Source organism: Pan paniscus, chromosome 9 (genome assembly GCF_029289425.2).
Source record: "Pan paniscus chromosome 9, NHGRI_mPanPan1-v2.0_pri, whole genome shotgun sequence".
NCBI classification, from domain to species: domain Eukaryota; kingdom Metazoa; phylum Chordata; class Mammalia; order Primates; family Hominidae; genus Pan; species Pan paniscus.
In genome coordinates, this window is record NC_073258.2 from 110,834,048 (window position 1) to 110,854,973 (window position 20,926).

At 40.2% G+C, this 20,926-nt stretch overlaps 1 protein-coding gene across 4 annotated transcripts in view; it reads left to right on the forward strand.

Moving 5' to 3' along the window:
* The first annotated feature begins 1,262 nt into the window (after positions 1-1,262).
* The window catches only part of ZC3H12C (zinc finger CCCH-type containing 12C), a 78,433-nt gene continuing 58,769 nt past the window's right edge, over positions 1,263-20,926 (forward strand). Inside the window, exon 1 of one of the 4 annotated variants that reach the window (XM_034933635.3) lies at positions 1,263-1,392. Coding sequence is in view for 3 of the 4 variants with exons in the window: in XM_034933633.3 (XP_034789524.1) it covers positions 1,979-2,002 (24 nt within the window). In the remaining variant the exon portion in view is untranslated. Of the gene's footprint in view, positions 1,393-1,684; positions 2,003-2,094; positions 2,213-2,305; positions 7,362-20,926 lie in introns of those variants that run through there. The other 3 variants (XM_034933633.3, XM_034933634.3, XM_055094811.2) reach the window with 3 other exon arrangements.

The window sequence follows — 20,926 nt, forward strand, 5'->3', positions numbered from 1 at the left end:
GTCTCTACTAAAAATACAAAAACTAGCCAGATGTGGTGACACACACCTGTAATCCCAGCTACTGGGGAGGCTGAGGCAGGAGAATCGCTTGAACCCAGGAGGCGGAGGTTGCAGTGAGCTGAGGTCGCACCACTGCACTCCAGCCTGGGCGACAGGGTCAGACTCTACATAAAAAAAAAGTGTGCACCACAGAACCAGAGAAGGCAGCCTACCTGCCTACCTGCAATTTTATTTAATCGGCTTCATGACTGGCCTACTGACGTGGAAAACAGGCTCAGTAAGACACTCTCCTTTCATCTCACAGGCAGAGTCAGGATGCTCAGGTGCACCAGCCAGTAGGATACTCTCAGCTGGGACCCCAACATCAACAGCTAAAGAGCAACTGATGCTGGCCAAAAAGATGGGGACATCTGTGCTGCTCAACTGAGCCATAAAGGCCTATATTTGGTAGAGAATATTAAACTGAAAATTATCAAGTTTGAACCCCAATAAGCATCATGAATATCACTACCATTAGGCCGTCCAAGCAAATTCAACAGATCCAGGCTTAAACCATATATATGCCCTACTGAAAACAACTCAGAGGCAAAACTAATTTTATGAAAGGTGAAAAGTTGATCAAAGGCATGAATCGTGGTCCAGTGAAACAAATGCGTCCTTTAGATGTAACAGACCTGAATACCTCACATTCAAGCTGTGTAACTGCAGGTAAATTTTCTAACCTCGATTTTCTGATGGATAAAGGGGTTTCTAATACCCAGCTCACATGGCTGTGGTGACAAACGGGACAGTGGATTTAAAGCAGGCTATTTGGCCCGTGGCACATGGTAGGGGCACAACCCATTCAGTGTCCCTCCCTCTCACTCCAGAAGCAGACTCATCCTGCCCTAGGCTGCTCGTAATGATTCCAAGGACAGGCGAATAAGGTTATTTGAACATTTCTGAAACATTGACTTAGTTTGTGCTGGGTGTTGTACGATTCACAGAAGTAGAAAGGCTCTCTGCTCCCGGTGCTTTTCAGCCTGCGATTCAGGCGCCCACCTCTGTGCAAAGGGCTGTTTCCTTCCGATCTCCTGAAAGAGATCTGGATGTATCTTGGGTTCAACCTCGATTTTGAAACGATTGCCATTTCCATCAAAGCCAATTTCCTTGCTGAAAGAAGTCCTATCCCTGGGTGAAATCCCAACAGCTTCATTTGTTTAAATTATTTTACTGGCCTTGCTAATGCAGGGTGTGGTTTTTCCTCATCACGGAATATTGATAAGTAAACAACTACGGGGAACCTGCCCTAAGAAGGCGGCCCGTCGATCTCCTTGACTGCCCGGGACATGATCAGTGTTACTGCTGGGTGGAGAAGGTGTCGCCGAGCGGAAAGGCGCCGTCCTGCACCAGGTCGGGGGAGCGGCGCGGGGAGGTCGGGACCGCTGGGTTGGGCCGGGGCAGGGAATAGGCGCGAGGGGAGGCGGCGCGGGAACCTCGGGCAGCCCCAGCGGCTGGGTCGAGCCCGACAGGTTCCAGCAGCTCCCCTCACCCCTCTCCACGCCTCTCGGGTTTTCCCCTTGGCTCAGGGTTTCCTGTTTCAGTTCTCGGCGTTCTCCAGCAGCAGGTGCTGGTTTGCCAACCTCGGCTCCAGAGGCGGCGACGGAGGAGAAGGAAAAGAGGGAAGGGGAGGAGGAAGCGGCGCGGCTGCGGTGGCTGCGGGCGGGCGGGCGAGGAGCGCGGAGCGAGGCGGCGGAGCCGGGTTCGCTCTCGCCCGCGGAGCAGCGGCACGGACGAAGGGCAGGGCCGAGCCGAGCCGAGCGCTCGGGCGCGCCCGAGCCGGGGCCCTGGCGTGCGGCCAGCTGTCCGGGCGGGAGGCATGAGGGAGCCTCGCGCTCGCCCCGCGCCCTAGCGGCGGCCGCGGCAGCCCAGGGCTGAGGCGAGAGGCGGCCGCCTGCCGGAGGGCCCCGGGGCTGCCCCAGCTCCAGGGCATGTAGTGATGGCTGCGGAGAAGAGAATGCAAGTAGGTTGAGCAACAGATTCGAGTGCGCGCGCGTTGGGGCTGTGAGTTGTGCAACCCGGGGAGGGGGCGCCGGGGCTGCGGCCCGCGGAGAGGGCGCGCGGGCGGGCGCGGCTTGGCGGGGGAGGGCCGAGGTGGCCGCTGTCTCCGCGGGCCCCGCCGCCCGCTCGCCGCTTTCTCGCGGGGCTGGCTATGCCGGGTGGCGGCTCCCAGGTTTGTCCTCGGGAAGGGGGTGGGGGGCGCGGACCGCGGCGAGAGCGGTCCTGGGGTAGCCGGTCGTGGGGAGGGCCGCGGGGCCGCGCCCGGGCGCCGGGCGAAGGGTGCCGGGGCCGCAGCGACCTCGCCGTGTGATCTCCAGGCCCAGGCGGGTCGGGCTCCGGAGGTCGAGTCACCGAGCTCCCGTCGCTCAGGTGGGGCCGAGCGGAAAGCCCGGCGCATCCTCCCCTCGGGCAACGCCGTCCCCGCCGGGATTTCGGGCGAGGTGAGGCCGGGCTCCCCGGCCCCGCGGCCTAAGGCACCGGTCCCCGCCCGCCCGGGGGCATAGATCGCGAACATGGAGGCGGGCTCGGGCGCCGCGGATGGAAACGGACACACTGCGCTGCCCCAGCGGCTCAGACTCGCGCGCGCTCGTGGGGCGAGACATCACTTGGCATCTCGGATCCAGCCCTGGCCGTTCGCTTAACTATCCATCCCTCCATCCAGATCGCCAGCAACCCCAGGCCGGGCGTCACGAAAGCCCCTCACTCCCCCCTCGTCCCTCCTTCACCCCCAGGCTCCAGTCCAGATCCCTTTTACACGCTGCGTTCATTTTAGCTCGGCTGTTCACATTTTTAACTCCGTATTAAGAAGTGTTACAAATATAACTTGGAGAAATGAATCCCGCTTTTCTTCCCTAAGCTGTCTCATTTCAAGTCCTTAAAAACAGCCCTAACATCCAAGTACTGATTACTCTGTCTGGGGTTCTTGCCATTTGGTTATCCGTTAACAATCTCGGTTTGTGTTCGCTGTTTTGTGATAAAGAGATGAAAGACGAATCCAGATTTAGGAAAAGTTTTCCTATTGGTTGACAAGACTGTATTGGAGTATCCCAGGCCCATCAGGCGCTTATTGATTCAGACTTTTTTAAAACCATTTTAGAATAGATGCAGAGATAACTGGAGCTAAGTATTGTATGTTTAGAAATTTGGCAACGTTGTTCAGTTTTTCACTTGTTACGTGCTTGAGTTTTTCCACTTTTAAAATGCATATTATAAACGGAAAACGAGATAAACCTCAAACACAATTTTTGACTTTTCAAGAACCACAAGAAGTCATAAATACAGTGTGTTATAAATGTTTTTGTCTTAATGGACTTAGGATTTAGAGGGTATGACTTCCATTCATTTAATCACATGTACAATTAATTTTAGTAGCAGTTTCTTAATTTTAGGGTTCTCTGGTGTTTGACTACATGATAGCTTCATCAAACATTGGTAAAATTAATCTTAGTGTGATAAGCCCAGGAAGATGCCTATTTCGGACTTGACCCCCTGTTCACCTGTTTTCTTCAACAATTTGGCATGCTTATTTCCAGTTACCTAAATCTGTCTACTGGATGGTACCATAAAAATAGAATGGCCTGTTGACTATGTACCCATAGTTCAAAATGTTTTAATATTTTTACATGAAAGAGTCTATCTTACTTCCAAAGTAAGTTACAAGATTCTACTTCTAGTATTTGGTCACCATAAAAGTACTTAAACATTATAACCAAAGTAAAATGAACTTTTAAATAAACAACAACAAAGTGACTGGCGTTTTTTAGCCTTTATTTAATAAGGGAAGTCTAACGGAACTATTTTAGTATAATGGGAAATATTAAAGGATAGGAAACAGAAACTTGGAATGTTTCTATACTGATGGGAGTTTTTATTAGTCACTTCCTTTTACTAAATTTTTGTTTTAATGACCAGACGATATAAAAATACCCTATTTTATATTATGGGCTTCTCTGGAGCTAGGTTTTCATGGGTTACCAACGTCTGCAAAATCGGATCCCAAGTTGTTAATAGAAATTTTATGTTGAAAACATTTTTCTCATTCTACAACTAGGTCTTCATTCCAGCAGACCACAGTGGTTGCTACATTAATTTTAATTACTATCACAAATGTAAAAATGTTGCTGTTATAACTTCTTAGTGTGCTTCATTGTTTTTGTACATAAATTTAGGATTCTTTAATTCTGATTTGATAGCATTTTTAAAGAAACAAACAAGATATTAAGTAGGGAATGTTTTTATCTTTTTACTGTTGGAACGTAGAATAACACTAATCTGCAGTTATTGCTCATTTGAAACTGGCATGCTTCTGTTCTCTCTGCAAATAATTACTTATTATCACTCTAGCTGCTGTGTAAGGCCCCCGACCTCTAAAAGGATAGATTATGAACGAACATAATGCTATGTGGAAAGTACTAAGTTCCGTGAAAAAAGAAGTGAGAAATTCAGGTACTGGGGAGTGCCTCAAAGGTAGGATTTGAGTAGGTAGAGCTGGTTGGGAGTCATTTCCAAATGAGTCAGTGAACCCTGGCAGGAAAGCAGGGAGTGGGCGGTCCAGTATGTGGCGCATGGGGCAGATAATAGGAGTAGTGAGTGGGTAAGTTGGCAAATAGAGTTTTGGAGTATAGTTTTTATTAGAGCAATATTAAGTAAATAAGATGGTCAGTGAATAATGAAAATTAATTCAATCAGGATTCCAAATTTAAGCCTAAAATATTGAGATTCCGGGGTTTGATCGTAAATCTACCAAATGTTCTAAAAAAGCTTCTTGTGTTTTAAGTGCTAATATGCCTCATGGACCTGCAGCATATGAAATCTCATTACTTTACAAAGTGAAAATGTGTGAAGATTCAACAAAACACATGTTATAATCTCTGCTGCTGTTTTGCAATTAATAGTTCAGAGAAAGGATGATCAATCAAGAATGTGATTTTTTAAGAAAGATCTATTTCACCCCAGAATAGATCTCTAATTTCTTGGTGATTCAAGATTTGTTTAAAATTTTTGTAGGATTAGTGTGTAAATTAAATGCCTGACACAGTAATTTTTGGCATCTGATAGTATAAAGATAACTGCAGATATGTGTTGTGGCGGCATCAATTCTCTACTGTTGTTTTGGTTTTTATAGGTGACATAGTAATAGTCACGTTTGTACACTGATGTGCCAGACAACATGCTAAGTCTACATGCATTACCTCATTTAACCCTTGAACACCTTTATGCATTGCTTCTATTATCCCCAGTCTATAGATGCGGAAGCAGAGACACTGAGTTTGAGTAACTTGCCCAAAGTCATATAGCTAGTAAGTTGCAGAAAGGAGTTCAGACCCAGGCAGTCTGACTTTATAACCCATGATCTTAACCACTGTGCAAGTTCTGCCTCGATAGGATTCTGTTTTTAGTTTGTTCTCTAAAAAGTGTGTCATCATGTATGTTGTTTTGTTGACATACACCGTTTGAAAATTAAGTGATGCATAGTGAGTATGTAAGACGAGAAGCCTTTCCTCTGCATAGTACGACAATAGTAGGACAATACAGAAATCCTGTCTGGCCAGGTAAGTTGAAGGCAAGGACCATGTCTTTTTGCCAGGCTGCTTGAGTTCACTAAAGAGACAAATCAAAAGACTCCAGTTTCAGTCCAGCATGGCAAATGATGTAACAGCAGTGTAGTTCACAAAAAGGAGCACTTTTCAGTGAAAGCAACAAACATTCTTAATGAGTAATATTTTTTATTGATTTTTATAACTTTTCTCAGACTATAGAAATGTAATGTGCTTACTGTGGAATAAATTAGAAAATATAGAGAGGTATAAAGAATTTTTAAAACACCTGTAATCCCATAATCCAGAGAGAACTCATTTAACATTATGGCAAATTTCTCTCTGTTTAATTATTCTTAGCATCATCAGAGGATTGTTTTACTTTCTTAAGGGAAAATGGAAACTAATTGCACCTAAAGTATAATGTACACGGTTTTACATTACAACACTGACAATAATTCTTATGCCCAGTAATGTAGCCTGAAGCAGAGCTCATAAGCAGATACCTGAACATTCAAAGCATTCTGCCTTTAAGATAAGTATCCCATCTCTTAGGGTGGATATGGAATAAGTAGAAAATCCCATGGTCTTCCTGCTTACCTGGAACATTTTAAACTATCTTCCCTCACCTTTTGCCTGGGTCACACCTTATTCAGCCCTCAGCTTAGATATCACTTGGTTTACTGCATTGTGGTTTAAGTTTGAGAACACTATGAAACATTTATTGTGCCAAGTATTGTTCTAAGTGCTATACATGTATTAATGCATTTAATGCTTACTACCTGCTTATGAAGAGGTATTTCAGTACCTCTTTTTTCAGATGAGAATACCGAACCACAATGTGGTTAAATAACTTACCCGAGTTCCCACAATTAATAATAGCAGAATGAGGGTTCCAATTAATTTAGCCAGACTAAGTCCCTGTTAAAACAAATACAGTCATGCACTGCATAATCATGTTTTAGTTAAAAACAGACTGCATATATGACAGTGGTGCATAAGATTATAATAGAGCTGAAAAGTTCCTGTCGCCTAGTGATGTCATAGCCATCTCGTGATGTCATAGCACAAGGCATTACTCATGTTTGTGTTGGTGCTGGTGTAAACAAACCTACGGTGCTGCTGATGGTAGAAAGATAATGAACGATTATGTTACTGGGTTATTTATTTACTATACTATACTTTTTATTGTTATTTTAGAGTGTACTCCTTCTACTTATACGAAAAAAAGTTAACTGTAAAACAGCTTCAGGCAGGTCTATCAGGAGCTATTTCAGAAGGCGGCATTATCATAGGAGGTGACAGTGCCGTGCCTGTTACCGCCCCTGAAGACCTTCCAGTGGGACAAAATGTAGAGGTGAAAAGCAGTGATCTTGGTGATCCTGACCCTGTGTAGACCTAGGCTAATGTATGTGTTTGTGTCTTCATTTTAAATGAAGTTTAAAAAGTAAAAAATTTTCTAGATAGAAAAAAGCTTATAGAATAAGGATTTAAAGAAAGAAGATATTTTTGTATAGCTGTACAATGTGTTTCTGTCTTAAGCCAAGTGTTATTATAAAACAGTCCAAAAGTTAAAAAATGAAAAAGTTTATAAAGTAAAAAAGTTACAGTAAGAGTAATTTATTGAAGAAAGAAAAATTTTTCGATAAACGTAGGGTAGCCTAAGTGTAGAGTGTTTATGAAATCTACAGTAATGTACACTAATATCCTAGGCCTTCACATTCACTCACCACTCACTCACTGACTTATCCAGAGCAACTTCTAGTCTTACAAGCTTCATTCATGGTAAGTGCCCTATATAGGTGTACCATTTTTATCTTATAGACTGCATTTTTACTCTACCTTTTCTATGCTTAGATACACAAAGACTTATTGTGTTACAGTTGCCTACAGTGTTTAGTACAGTAATATGCTGTACAGGTTGGTAGCCCCAGAGCCATAGGCTATACCATATAGCCTAGGAGTGTAGTAGGCTGTATAGCCATCTAGAGGTTTGTGTGATGTTTGCACAAAGAGGAAATAGCCTAAGGATGCATTTCTCAGAACATAACTTTGTCAAGTGACACATGACTGTATTAAAGTCTGTGTAACCTAATACGTGTCAATAGATTTGTCTAGTATTGTGAGGTTTAAGCAAAATAATGAAGTCATCTTTCTTAGGAGTTTGGTTCTAAAAGGATACATCTTTTTCCTGTATAATTGGAATTATATTACTTGTAGAACTTGATATCCTACATTCGCTCTCTCATTTAACATACACTAAGGATTTTCTCATGACATTTAAAAATATTTCTAACGTTGTGTTATTTAATCATTCTACTATTTCAGTTAGACATGTATTTTTTCCCAGTATTTTAATATTATAATGCTTTAGTTGACTAGCCCAGTGAAATTCCTTTTTCTGCATCTGTGTTCTTAGGATGGAGTCCTAGAAATAGTGATAAAACAGAATAAACTTGAAGGTTTTTTAATGCCAAAAAGCTTTTCAGAAAAGTTATATTGATATGTATAACCATTAACATAGAGTCAGAGTACTGATTTCATCCCACGTTTGAGCCACTAAGTATTAACTTTGAAAGTGCTTGATTTCAAAGTTTGATGATGAGCATTAATATCTCATTTTAATGCTGACTTTTCTACTTATATTTTAAATTATTAAGGGAGTACAAGCTGGTTAAGAAAAGCAAAGTACCGAGAAAAGGAAAGCCACCTAAAATCTCCTTACCGAGAAATAACTTCAGGTTAATATTTTGATATATATTTACCCAATTATTTTTTTTATTCCTGTAGTTATACTTTACAGAATTTGTACATGAATTTTTAAGTAAAAACATATCACAATTACAAAAATCAGCTGGGTGTGGTGGCATGTGCCTGTAAAACCAACTACTCGGAAGGCTGTGGCAGGAGAACTGCTTGAACCCAGGAGGCAGAGGTTGCAATGAGCTGAGATTGTGCCACCGCACTCCAGCCTGGGTGACAAAGCAAGACTCCATCTCAAAAAAAAAAAAAAAAAAAAATCACAAACATTTCCTAATCCCCCAGTCCTACACAAAAGTAATTGGTAATTGCTTACTTCCCTGTGTTTCCAAAATACTTTTTTTCCCATAACACTTGCATATTAGATGATAGTTAACTCTTCATTTCTTTTCTGCTTTCTGTCTCTGCTATTCATCTGTCAATGGAGAAAATACTACCTACAGATTAGTCATAAGAATTAACTGATAGTACAAAATGATAATGATAGTACACCATACCGTACCTAGGATTTTTACCTTGTTAGTAGTCTTTAGGCTCCCTGAGGACAAGGACTCTGAGTCACATTATTTTATCCTGATTCTTCTACAGAGTTTGGCATATAGTAAATACTTCATGAATGTGTTTTTATTATTAAAAGCTATATGGTACTTTTTTTTTTTTTTTTGATACTGGGTCTCTCTATGTTGCCCAGGCCAGTCTCGAACTCCTGGGCTCAAGTGATCACCCGCCTCCACTTCCCAAAGTGCTGGGATTACAGGCGTGAGCCACTATGCCCAGCAAAAAGCAATGTAGTACTTTAAATGAATCTGCTGGTAAGTGGGTATGATAAACAAAAGGAAGTACAGGCATACCTCATTTTATTGCACTTCACAGACATTGCTTTTTGGTTCTTTTTTTGTTTTTTTTTTTTTTTTACAAATGAAGATTTGTGGCAACCGTAGGTCAAGCAAGTCTGTCTGCGCCATTTTTCCAATAGCATTTGCTCCCTTTGTGTTGCTGGGTCACGTCGTGGTAGTTCTTGCAATATTTCAAACTTTTTCATTTTTATTTTATCTGTTATGGTGATCTATGTTCTGTAATCTGTGATGTCACTACTGTAATTTTGGGGGGGTGCCAATAGAAGATGGTAAACTTAATCGAGCAGTGTTTTGTGTGTTCTGAGTGCTCCATCGACCAGCCGTTGCCCTGTTTTTCTTCCTCTTCTCAGCCCCACTATTCTCTGAGACACAATAATATTGAAATTAGGCCAATGAATAACTCTGTAATGGCCTTAAGTGTTCAAGTGAAAGGAAGATTCAGGTTCTCTCACTTTACTTCAAAAGCTGGAAATGATTTAGCTTGGGGAGAAAGGCATGTGAAAGCCAAGCTAGGCCAAGAGGTAGGCCTCTTGCAACAAACAGCCAAGTTGTGAATGCAAAGGAAAAGTTTGAGGAGATTAAAAGTGCTACTCCAGTGAACACACAAATGAAAAGAAAGGGAAACAGCCTTATTGTTGATATGGAGAAAGTATCAGCTATACTTTCTCTGTATTGCTGGTGATGGTCTGGATAGACAATCAAGCCAGCCACAACATTCCCTTAAGCCAAAGCCTATTCCAGAGAAAGGCATTAACTCTACCTAGTTCTATGAAGGCTAAGAGAGGCGAGGAAGCTGCAGAAAAAAAGTTCAAAGCTAGCAGAGGCTGGTTCGTGAAGTTTAAGGAAAAAAGCAAGAGTGTTAGGTGAAGCAGCAAGTTATCCAGCTCTAGCCAAGATAATTGATGAAGGTGACTATACTAAACAGATTTTTCTATAGACTAAACAGCTTTATATTGGAAGAAAATGCCATCTAAGACTTTTATAGCTAGAGAGGAGAGGACAATGTCTGACTGCAAGGACAGGCTGAAGGACAAGCTGACTCTCTAAGGGACAAATGCAGCTGGTGACTTTGAGTTCAGTGTTCATCTACCATTTCGAAAAATCCTAAGGCCCTTGGGAATTAATGCTATTTTTTTTTTTTTTTTTTGAGAGACAGTCTTGCTCTGTCGCCCAGGCTGGAATGCAGTGGTGCGATCTCAGCTCACTGCAACCTCTGCCTCCCGGGTTCAAGCGATTCTCCTGCTTCAGCCTCCTGAGCAGCTGGGACTACAGGCCCGCGCCACCACGTCCAGCTAATTTTTGTATTTTTTTAGTAGAGACGGGGTTTCACCATATTGGCCAGGCTAGCCTTGAACTCCTGACCTCATGTTCCACCCACTTTGGCCTCCCAAAGTGCTGGAGGACTAAAAGCGTGAGCCACCTCGCCCAGCCCAATGCTATTAATTAAATCTACTATGCCTGTGCTCTATAAGTGGAACAACAAAGCTTGGATCAGTTTACATCAGTTTACAGCATGCTTTACTGAACATTTTAAGCCCACTGTTGAGACTTACTGCTCAGAAAAAAAGATTCCCTTCAAAATATGTAATATTACTATTCATTGACAGGGTACCACCAAGAACTCTGATGGAAATTTACGAGGAGATTAATGTTGTTTTCATGCCTACTAACAAAATATCCATTCTGGCAGTCCAGGGATCAAGGAATAATTTTGACTTGCAAGTCTTATTATTTAAGAAATATATTTTGTTAAGGTTACAGCTGCCGTAGATAGTGATTGATTCCTCTGATGGATCTGGGCAAAATACACTGAAAACCTTCTGGAAAGGATTTACCATACTAGATGCCATCAGGAATATTTGTGATTCATGGGAAGAGGTCAAAATAGCATCAATAATAGGAATTTGGAAGAAGTTGACTCTAATCTTCATGGATGACTTTGAGGGCTTCAAGACTTCAATGGAGGAAATCACTGCAAATGTGGAACAGATAGCAAGAGAACTAGAATTAGAAGTGGAGCCTAAAGATGTGACTGAACTGCTGCAATCTCATGATAAAACTTGAACAGATGAGGAGTTGTGTCTTCTGGATAAGCAAAGACAGTGGTTTCTTAATTTGGAATCTGCTGGTGAAGATGCCGTGAACCATTGTGGAAACGACAACAAAGAGGATTTCAAAACTTCAACCTAGTTGACAAAGCAGTGGCAAGGTTTGAGAGCATTGACTCCAACCTTGTAAGAAGTTCTGTGGGTAAAATGCTATCAAACAGCGTTGCATGCTACAGAGAAATCTTTCATGGAAGGAAGGGGAAATCAATACAGCAAATTTCATTATCATCTTATATTGAGAAATTGCCACAGCCACCCCATCCTTCAGCAACCACCACCCTGATAAGTCAGCAGCCATCAACGTTGAGGCAAGACCTTTCACCAGCAAAAGGAATATGACTCACTGAAGGCTCAGATAATCATTAGAATTTTGTGGCAATAAACTGATTTTAATTAAGGCATGTACATTTTTTTTAGACATAATGCTATTACACATTTAAGAGACTATAGAATAGTGCAAACATAACTTTTATATTCACTGGGAAACCAGAAAATTTGCATCACTTGCCCTATTGTGATATTCACTTTACCATTACATTCACTTTATTACAGCAGTCTGGAACCAAAACCACAATATTTCCAAGGTATGCCTATGGATGAGTAAGAGATGGTTACAATAATACATGCCAAGCATGATAGAATTGATACCCAAACATTTAAAATTTAACTTGGAATGCGTTGTGTGATTTCTTGAGGGGCAATACACATTTGCCTTTGAAGAATATAATTAACCTTATTTACTTCTCTTAGTAGTAAAATATTATAAAAGTGAATCTTCCAAAAAGGTAGTCTTTAAAGTTTTCAAGAGCAAAACATTTTAACTATTTTAAATGGAAGAATTTATACACATGTATATTTTTCTTCTTTCAAATAATATGTAGCCTATGATTTCACTTATTATGAAAGATAATAGTAGCTAACATTTATTGGTACTAACTTTATGCCAGGTCCAATATTGAGAGCTTTGCTTAAATTATTTAATTTAGTTTTGCAACTGTATTGGGTATGTACTGTTTTGCTTATCTTCCAGGTAATGGAATTGATGCCTGGAGATGTTAAGTAGCTTGGCCCAAGTTATTGAGTTTTTTTTTGGTTTTTTTTGGTTTTTTTTTTGAGACAGAGTCTCGCTCTGTTGCCCAGGCTGGAGTGCAGTGGTGCGAACTCGGCTCACTGCAAGCTCCACCTCTCGGGTTCATGCCACTCTCCTGTCTCAGCCTCCCCAGTAGCTGGGACTACAGGCGCCCGCCACCACACCCAGCTAATTTTTGTATTTTATTAGAGATGGGGTTTCACCGTGTTAGCCAGCATGGTCTCCATCTCCTGACCTCGTGATCCGCCCGCCTTGGCCTCCCAAAGTGCTGGGATTACAGGCGTGAGCCACCGCACCTGGCAGTTACTGAGATTTCTAATTTATCCTAAGTGGCATAGCAATACTTGTTATGCTTTTTGTTTGCTTTAGATGTTAGGGGGCAGCAGGAACCAATTCTTTTTTTTTTTTTTTTGAGAATATCATAAGATTGCAGCAGTTCAGTCATATCTTTAGGCTCCACTTCTAATCTGTTACCCAGGCTGGAGTGCAGTGGTGCAATCTTGGGTCACTGCAACATCTGCCTCCCGGGGCAGATGTTCCCAGCACAATTTTCGTGCCTCAACCTCTCGGGTAGCTGGGTTATGGACCAGCTACCCGACAGGCATGCACCACCACACCCAACTAATTTTTGTATTTTTAGTAGAGACGAGGTTTTGCCTTGTTGGCCAGGCTGGTCTTGAACTCCTGACCTCACGTAATCCACTTTGGGATCATTTCAGCCTCCAAAGTGCTGGGATTAAGGAGTGAGCCACCGCACCTGGCCGGAACCAATTTATATGGATTCATGTTAGTGATTTGGGGTCTTGTCTCCTTGATGTTAGCTGTTCCTTGCTGACATGATCGTTCCCTCCCTGTAATTTGCAGGAGAGACTTACGCTGTGGATTGTGAACCTGGATGACAACATGCTAACATTATATATTAAATAAAAAATGTTCAGGCAGTAATTAAAAGCTGTAGGATACTCAGATAATCTAGGTTGAAGACCTGAAAGGCTACACAGTGTGGAGAGAGCAGGTGGGGCCTCTGAAATCAGGTAGACCTGGATTTAAATCCCAGCTCTGCCATTTACTGGTTGTGACCTTCAGCGAGAATCTCAATTTATCTTTGATTTGTTATCCATCAAACATGATCTACTTTGAAGAGTTGTTTTCAGTGATTCAAGATAATGAGTATAAAAGTGCTTGACACATAGAAGGCACTCAATATTCTGAAATGATTTAGCAGTGTCGTTGATTTGATTGAACAGAGATTTTGTTTTGCTTTTCTACTTACTCATTGGCTCTTAGTTGTGTTCTGAGTAATTGAAATAATCAGATACAAAATCAAGTTCACTTTTATTGCTTTTAATATGTCAGTTTATATTTTGGGTTTTTCAAAGAGATTGCAAATCTATTACTTTATGTCTTATAGGGTGAAGCTAAAATTAGTTTTTTTTCTTTGTTCTTAGTCATCTGTACTCATTTCCTATTCAAAATTATGTGGGCTTAATTTTATCCTTATTCCGTGATTTAATCTGTTTCAAATCTTGGCTTTTATTTCATAATTTATTTTTATTATGCACTCACAGGGAACAGTTTTCCCATATAGTTGAGGCTGTCTCCTCATTGTTGACTTACACTTTTAAAAAAATCTTTGGCATCATTTTCTTTGATGGCCTCATTGAGTTGATGATCTTATGTATTGGATACTTTATGAAATTTTGATGTAATTTTAAATGACTAGAACAGATATTAAATGAGCAAAAAATGTCTGTTTTAGGTTAAAATACATTATTTCTAGTTTTGCTAAGATAGAAAAGTGCCTTAAGTAACAAAAAAAATGGGCATAAAGTATGTTAAATCATGCATATGAAAAAAATAGTTTCAAATGGGGGAAGTGTTTTCTAAACTACATTTCTATTACTTTGACTATTTCAGCTTATCTTTTAAGGTTAAATTTTGAGTTGTTTTAGCATTTTATTACATATGTGAAATATAGAAAATATAAAATGATAGTGAAAATCACCTATAATTCTTACCTAGAGATGACTTAAAATTTATAATTCTTTTTTTCATCTTTTAAAAAATCTATTAATCTTTATAAACACATTCTTTTTTAAAAGTATATGCATATATAGTTTTGTTTGGTTCTTGCTTTTCATTCAGTTTAAGAGTCTTCCTGTGTCATAAACATCCTTTTAAGAGATTATTTTTATTAGCTGAATGGCATTCAACATATTTAACTGCTGTAATTTAATTATGTTTATATTGTTAAATATTTATTAAAATGTCACCAGTTTTTTAATTGTAATAACAGTGTGATAAATGTATATATAGGTCTGTTTAACATTATTGAATATATTTTTAACAAATTCCTAGATGTGGCCATGCAAACTGCCATCTAGAAAAGTTATACCAATTTGTATTTCTGTCAGCAATGTATGTGTCCATTTCTCTGCATCCATCACTGTTTCCCCACACAGCCTATTTATGTTCATTTGATAGATAAGAATGGGCATAACAGTGCTAAGAAGCTCATTTTGTACAGTCAGAGAGACGGAGATTGAGTTCCTGCTGTGACACTTGGGGGTTATGTATGTGATCTTGGGTAGGTTTCTTATAAAATGTCCCTAAGCTTCAGTTTCTTTCTTTGTAAAATGATGATAATAATACATATCGTGGTAATGTCATGGTAATGGTTGTAGAGATTATTTGATGGTATATATCGAAGCACTTAAATTCTTGAGAAATGTTAGCTATCATTTATTATGAATGTGATGTCTCCTCATCATGTGCTATATTTTATACTTGGTAGTGGCTGATATAAAAGAAAGTTATTTGTTTTTATGTAATCATCTGGCTACCTTACTGAATAACCCTTTAATGTACTGTTAGATCAATTGCAGGACCTAGTTCCAACACTTTTCAGTTGAGTCTTGTGATTTTCAGGATCTATAATAATGACCCAATACTATCAGGGTTTTTTCAGTATTTCAATTCATACCTTTTTTCTTCTTGTCTTATTGCATTGGCTGAAATCAGAGAACAGTGTTGGTTAGTAGTAGGCATTCAGCCTTTTCTTTTCCAATTTTAATAGGACTTCTTGTTTTCTAACACAGGTATCTCCTGCTTATATACACATGTTCTGAAAATACCTATAATGGTCAAATGTGATAAACTTAAAAATAGACTTACATGCCCTAGAGGGATTCCCTTAAATTATTAAATCCCTAAGTATCTTTTGTGAAACATCTTCAACAATATATTTTCAGTATTTAAGACGTGGTCTGTTTTTGAATTGAACATATTGTTAATCAGTTTAAATCCAGGAAGGCTGAAATTTTAATGATTCTATCCTTGTGTCAGTGGTATAAATTTTGAGACCTATTTTTATCACTGTTGTTCGTTTTTTATGCCATATCTATAAAATATGAGTAAAGGTAAATGATACAGTGTGTACAAAACCATTTATTCAAATGAAGTCTTTTTTTTGTTTGTTTTTTTCTGAGACAGGATCTCACTCTGTCACTCAGGCTGGAGTACAATGGCATGATCTCAGCTCATGGAAGCTCTGTCTCCCAAATAGCTGGGACAACAGGCGCACACCACTATACCCAGCTAATTTTTCCTTTTTTTTTTTTTTTTTAAGACGGAGTTTTGCTCTTGTTGCCTAGGCTGGAGTGCAATGGTGCAATCTTGGCTCACTGCAACCTCCACCTCCCGGGTTTAAGCAAATCTCCTGCCTCAGCCTCCTGAGTAGCTGGGATTACAGGCGCCCGCCACCACACCTGGCTAATTTTTGTATTTTTAGTAGAGACAGAGTTTCACCATGTTGGCCAGACTGGTCTCAAACTCCTGACCTCAGGTGATCCGCCCACCTTGGCCTCTCAATAAGTGCTGGGATTACAGGTGTGAGCCACTGCACCTGGCCAATTTTTCCATTTTTTGTAGAGACAGGGTTTTGCCATGTTGCCCAGGCTGGTCTTAAACTCCTGAGCTAAAGCAATCTGCCTGCCTTGGCCTCCTAAAGTGCTGGGATTACAGGTGTGAGCCACCATACCCAGCCTTTCAGAGACAGAGTGTCTCCCTGTCACCCTGGCTAGAGCACAGTGGCACGATAATGGCTCACTGCAGCCTCAACTTCCCGGGCTCAAGCTATCCTCTCACCTCAGCCTCCCGAGTAGCTGGGCCCACAGATGCGTGCCAACACACCTGGCTTTTTTTTGTTTTGTTTTGTTTTTGGTAGAGATGAGGTCTCAGTGTGTTACCAAAGCTGCTCTTGAACTCCTGGGCTCAAGCAATCCTCCTGCCTCAGCCTCCTAAAGTGTTGTGATTACTGGCATAAGCCACCATGCCTGGCCCTAATGGAGTCTTAAGATCATGAACTTCATGCCCTCTTTACCTGGCTCCTTAGATATCTTTGCAAGAGCACTGTTTGAAAGCTCCTGCTCTCTCAAAAAAGGTTCAGATAATTTACAAACACCAAAAATGACAGTGCTATTGAAATGGAGCTTTTCAGAGGCCGGCAGACAAACCACATATGTGATATCATGATAGCATGAGGTTTTTATTAAATAGTTTTTGTACTGAAGTCCTAATTTAGCATGTAAAAATGATTAAGTTTAGTGGCATATATACTACATGAAAATAAGGTATTCACAAATTTAGGTAATGTCTTCCTATTCTTAAGTTACTAAAATTTTGCTCCTGGACTCTTTTTCTACACTCTTCCAAAATAGTCCATCCAATACTGTATTTTAAAATACCATCCATGTGCTGATGACTACCATATTTATATCTCCGATCCTGACTTCTCTCTTGTACACTGCTGTCTTGTGGACAGCTCCACTTGGATAGCTATTGGTATCTGAAACTAAAATTATCTAAAACAGAATTTTTATCCCTCTAAATCTGTTCCTTTCTAAGTCTAAATGTTACTACCTTCTCAGCCGCTCAAATCAAAAATCTAGAAGTTCTTGATACTTCCTTCATCTTCCACACTGAATCCAGTTTAAGAGCTGTTAACCAATACATGCAACAAGTTGAATTAACAAAGTTGTTCAATATTAGGAAATCTGTTATCATAGAATAAAACCTACCTGGTTAATGTATATTATTATAATTTGAATATACTGTATAATTTCTTTCTTGAACTTTTGCATATAAGATTAATCTGTTCATATATTTGGTTAGTTTGGGTGCCATCTTTGTTGGGCTTTGTCAGCAGTTAGGCTAGCCTCATAGACCAGTTGGGATGCCTTCAATCTTTAGTGTTGTAGGATAATCTAAGAAACATAGGAATTGTTAGATGCTTCGAGTTTTGTTATAGCATGTCTGTAGAATCTGTGGGTAAAGGATTCTTTGTTAGGAATGGAATCAAGTATATAAATCCTTAATAAAGCTCTCATTCCTTCCATGGTTATTCATATTTATAACCTCTTCCCAAGTCAGCTTTGATTATAGGTTCTTAATTTATTGGCATAAAGATTTATGCAGAAATGGCACACTTTAAGCATCCCTTTCATCTCATTGAATATTACAATGGTAATGTTATATATTTGTGGAGTTCCCTGACCTCCTGGTCATACTTTTTGGAGGTTATTCACTCATTCATTCCTTCATCATTCATTACCAGCTTTCCATTTTGTTAATGCGTTTTACTTTTTAATTTTGCTTCCTAATTTATTTCTACTTTTAATTTTATGTCTTTGTTCACCTTTATTTGGTTTGTCTGCACATTTTAACACTTCCAACTTAAATATTTTATTCAGTTTGTTTCTTGTTTTCTATTAGATGCATTTACAACATAAATTTTTCTTTGACTGTCAGTTTGGCCATATCCCATAGGCTATTATTTTATTGTCATTCATTTCTAAATAGTCTGTAATTTTTATTTCTTTTTACTACCGTTATTTGGAAGAGCATTTTAATTTGCAGATAGTGGGATTTTTAGATGGTTGGCTGGTTTGTTTTTGGCTTTCTATCTGCCTCTAACTTCTCATTTTTATGCATCATGATGAGAGTATATTTCTATTTTCCAGGTTTGAGTTTTTCCTCAATGCCTTGAAAAAGTTATTTTTCAAAAGTTACAGGCACAAATGTTTGCCTGAATCTCAACTTTGAAGTCAAGCAGCCCACAGTAAATTATTACGTGAATACCTGAGATACAGGGGTTGCTTTTGTTGTTGTTGTTGTTGTTGTTTAAACACCTAAACCCTGGAGTTTAATGCCATCTCATTATTTAAGGCCCGTGGATAAGAGAAATAAAACTTCTGCTTGTCAGGGCTTTTTGTCCTTTTTGTGTAAGGATAGGGATGGTGTAACTTTCAAAATAAACGTATTTTTCCTAGTTTGTTTTAAAAATATTTGAGTTCCTTAAATGGAGTTTCCCTGTGATATTAATAGTTCTCCACACTGATTGGCCCTAGTGTGCTCCTTTCTATGGGTTTTATAGGATTTCTTGGGGATTGGAAGTTGAGCCAGCACCTATGGCTTTTCTTTGGCCCCCACTGTACTCTTTTTTACCAGTTTAATAGCATTTCCAGGAGCACTTCTGAATACTCTCCACCCTCACACTCAAGATTTTAAAGCTTTGGAAATAATAATTAACTCCTCTTTCCTGTCCTGCTTATGGATGGAATGAATAAACTGCCATAGGAATAGTAGAATTATAGAGATTATTCCACATTCTTGAGAATGGAGAAGGGTGGCAATGCTAGTGATTCCTGTAAGACAATGAACAGACAACTAATGCATCAAATCACTGCCCTTTTATTTCCCATTAAGTTTCCTACCCTTTAGTGTTCTGTCACTTCTTCTGAGTACATTAATGAGAGAGCCTCTGACTGGTCCTAAGGTCTTTCAAACCCCTCTTTGGAATAGAACATGAGTAGGGAACAAGAAGCAGCTAATCTTTGAAGGCAAATTTGGATTCTACAAATTAGAAAGATATTCTGTACTAAAAGAAAGACTAGCTTCAGAGTGTAGGTAGTATAATTTAAAGTATGATTTGTAAAGAAAAATCGGGAATCAGCTTATAAGAAAAAACTTCACAAAATTAATTTTGTGGATTTTGTTGAGGTGGGAAATTGTACTGCTGGCCTGGATGTCTGGGAAGCACATACCAGGTTGGCAGCTGCAGCTTAGCTTCGAGATCATCCCGTGCTGTGATAGCACCTGAGTGAAGATGTGGCAGGTGGAGAAGGCACTTTGGAACTCCTGAGTGACAGCCAGAAGCCAGAGTGTTACTTTGGCAAGTGTGCTACCAGGTGCTGAGTCTTGGGCCTGAGCATTCCTCACGATAACAGGTAGATCATAACTGTTTATTTCCTACTTTGATAGCAAATGAATGTGCATTTTACTAGATTGGATACTTATTTGATGGTATACACCTAATGTGAGCAGGACAGTTAAACATGGATTTACATATGATCAAAATCCTGAAATAATTTATAAACCTATATACAGTGTATAGAATTCTCATATCCTTCAATGTGTGATAGATTCTTACTCAACTTTTTTTATCTCAAAAAAAAAAATCAGAATTAGAAGGTAAAATAAAAGTCAGTAACTTATTTTAGAAACACCAGTTCTGAAGACTTGACTCATTTGTCTAATTGCCAGATATTTGCTTCCCCAGTAGCTTTTTTTTTTTTCTGAGACAAAGTCTTGGTCACCCCAGCTGGAGTGCAGTGGCACGATCACAGCTCACTGCAGCCTGAATCTCCCTGGCTCAAGGATTCTCCCACCTCAGCTTCCCAAGTAGCTGGGAGTAAAGGCACACACCACCAGGCCTGCCTGTTTTTTTTTTTTTATAGTTTTTGTGGAGACAGAGTCTTTCTGTGTTGCCCAGGCTGGTCTCAAATTCCTGGGCTCAAGCCATCCTCTCACCTCAGCATCCCAAAGTGCTGAGATTACAGGCATGAACCACTGTACCTGGCCGCCAGTAGCTTTTTGATTACCAAATCCAATGGAGTAAAAGTTTTTTCCACAAATGAGAAATAGGGTAAGCTGCTCTTATCCTCCCCACATCCCCATCTTTCAGTGCATGTGCATGGTCATGCACACGTGCACACATGTACACATGAACACTCATGCATGTGAACATACACAAGCATAGAGGAGAAAAAGTGCAGGGATAAGGAAGGAGGTCCACAGACCAGGAACATACTAGGACTGCTGTCCTTATAATATCCATTGTATTTACATCCCCTCCTCAAAAATCCTTCACATATATAGATGTTTAATTACCTTAGTCATGTAAGCATCGGAACACCTACACTGATCTTCCTTTTGGAACATATACGTATATTTTTGAGACAGGGTCTGGCTTTGTTGCCCAGGATGGAGTGCCGTGGCACTATCTTGGCTCACTGCAGCCTTGACTTCCCGGGCTCAAGCAATCTTCCCACCTCAGCCTCTCAAGTAACTGGAATTACAGATGTGCACCATCACACCTGGCTAATTTTTTGTAGAGATGGGATTTTGCCTTGTTGCCCAGGCTGGTCTGGAACTCCTGGGCTCAAGCAGTCTTCCTGCCTCCGCCTCCCAAAGTGC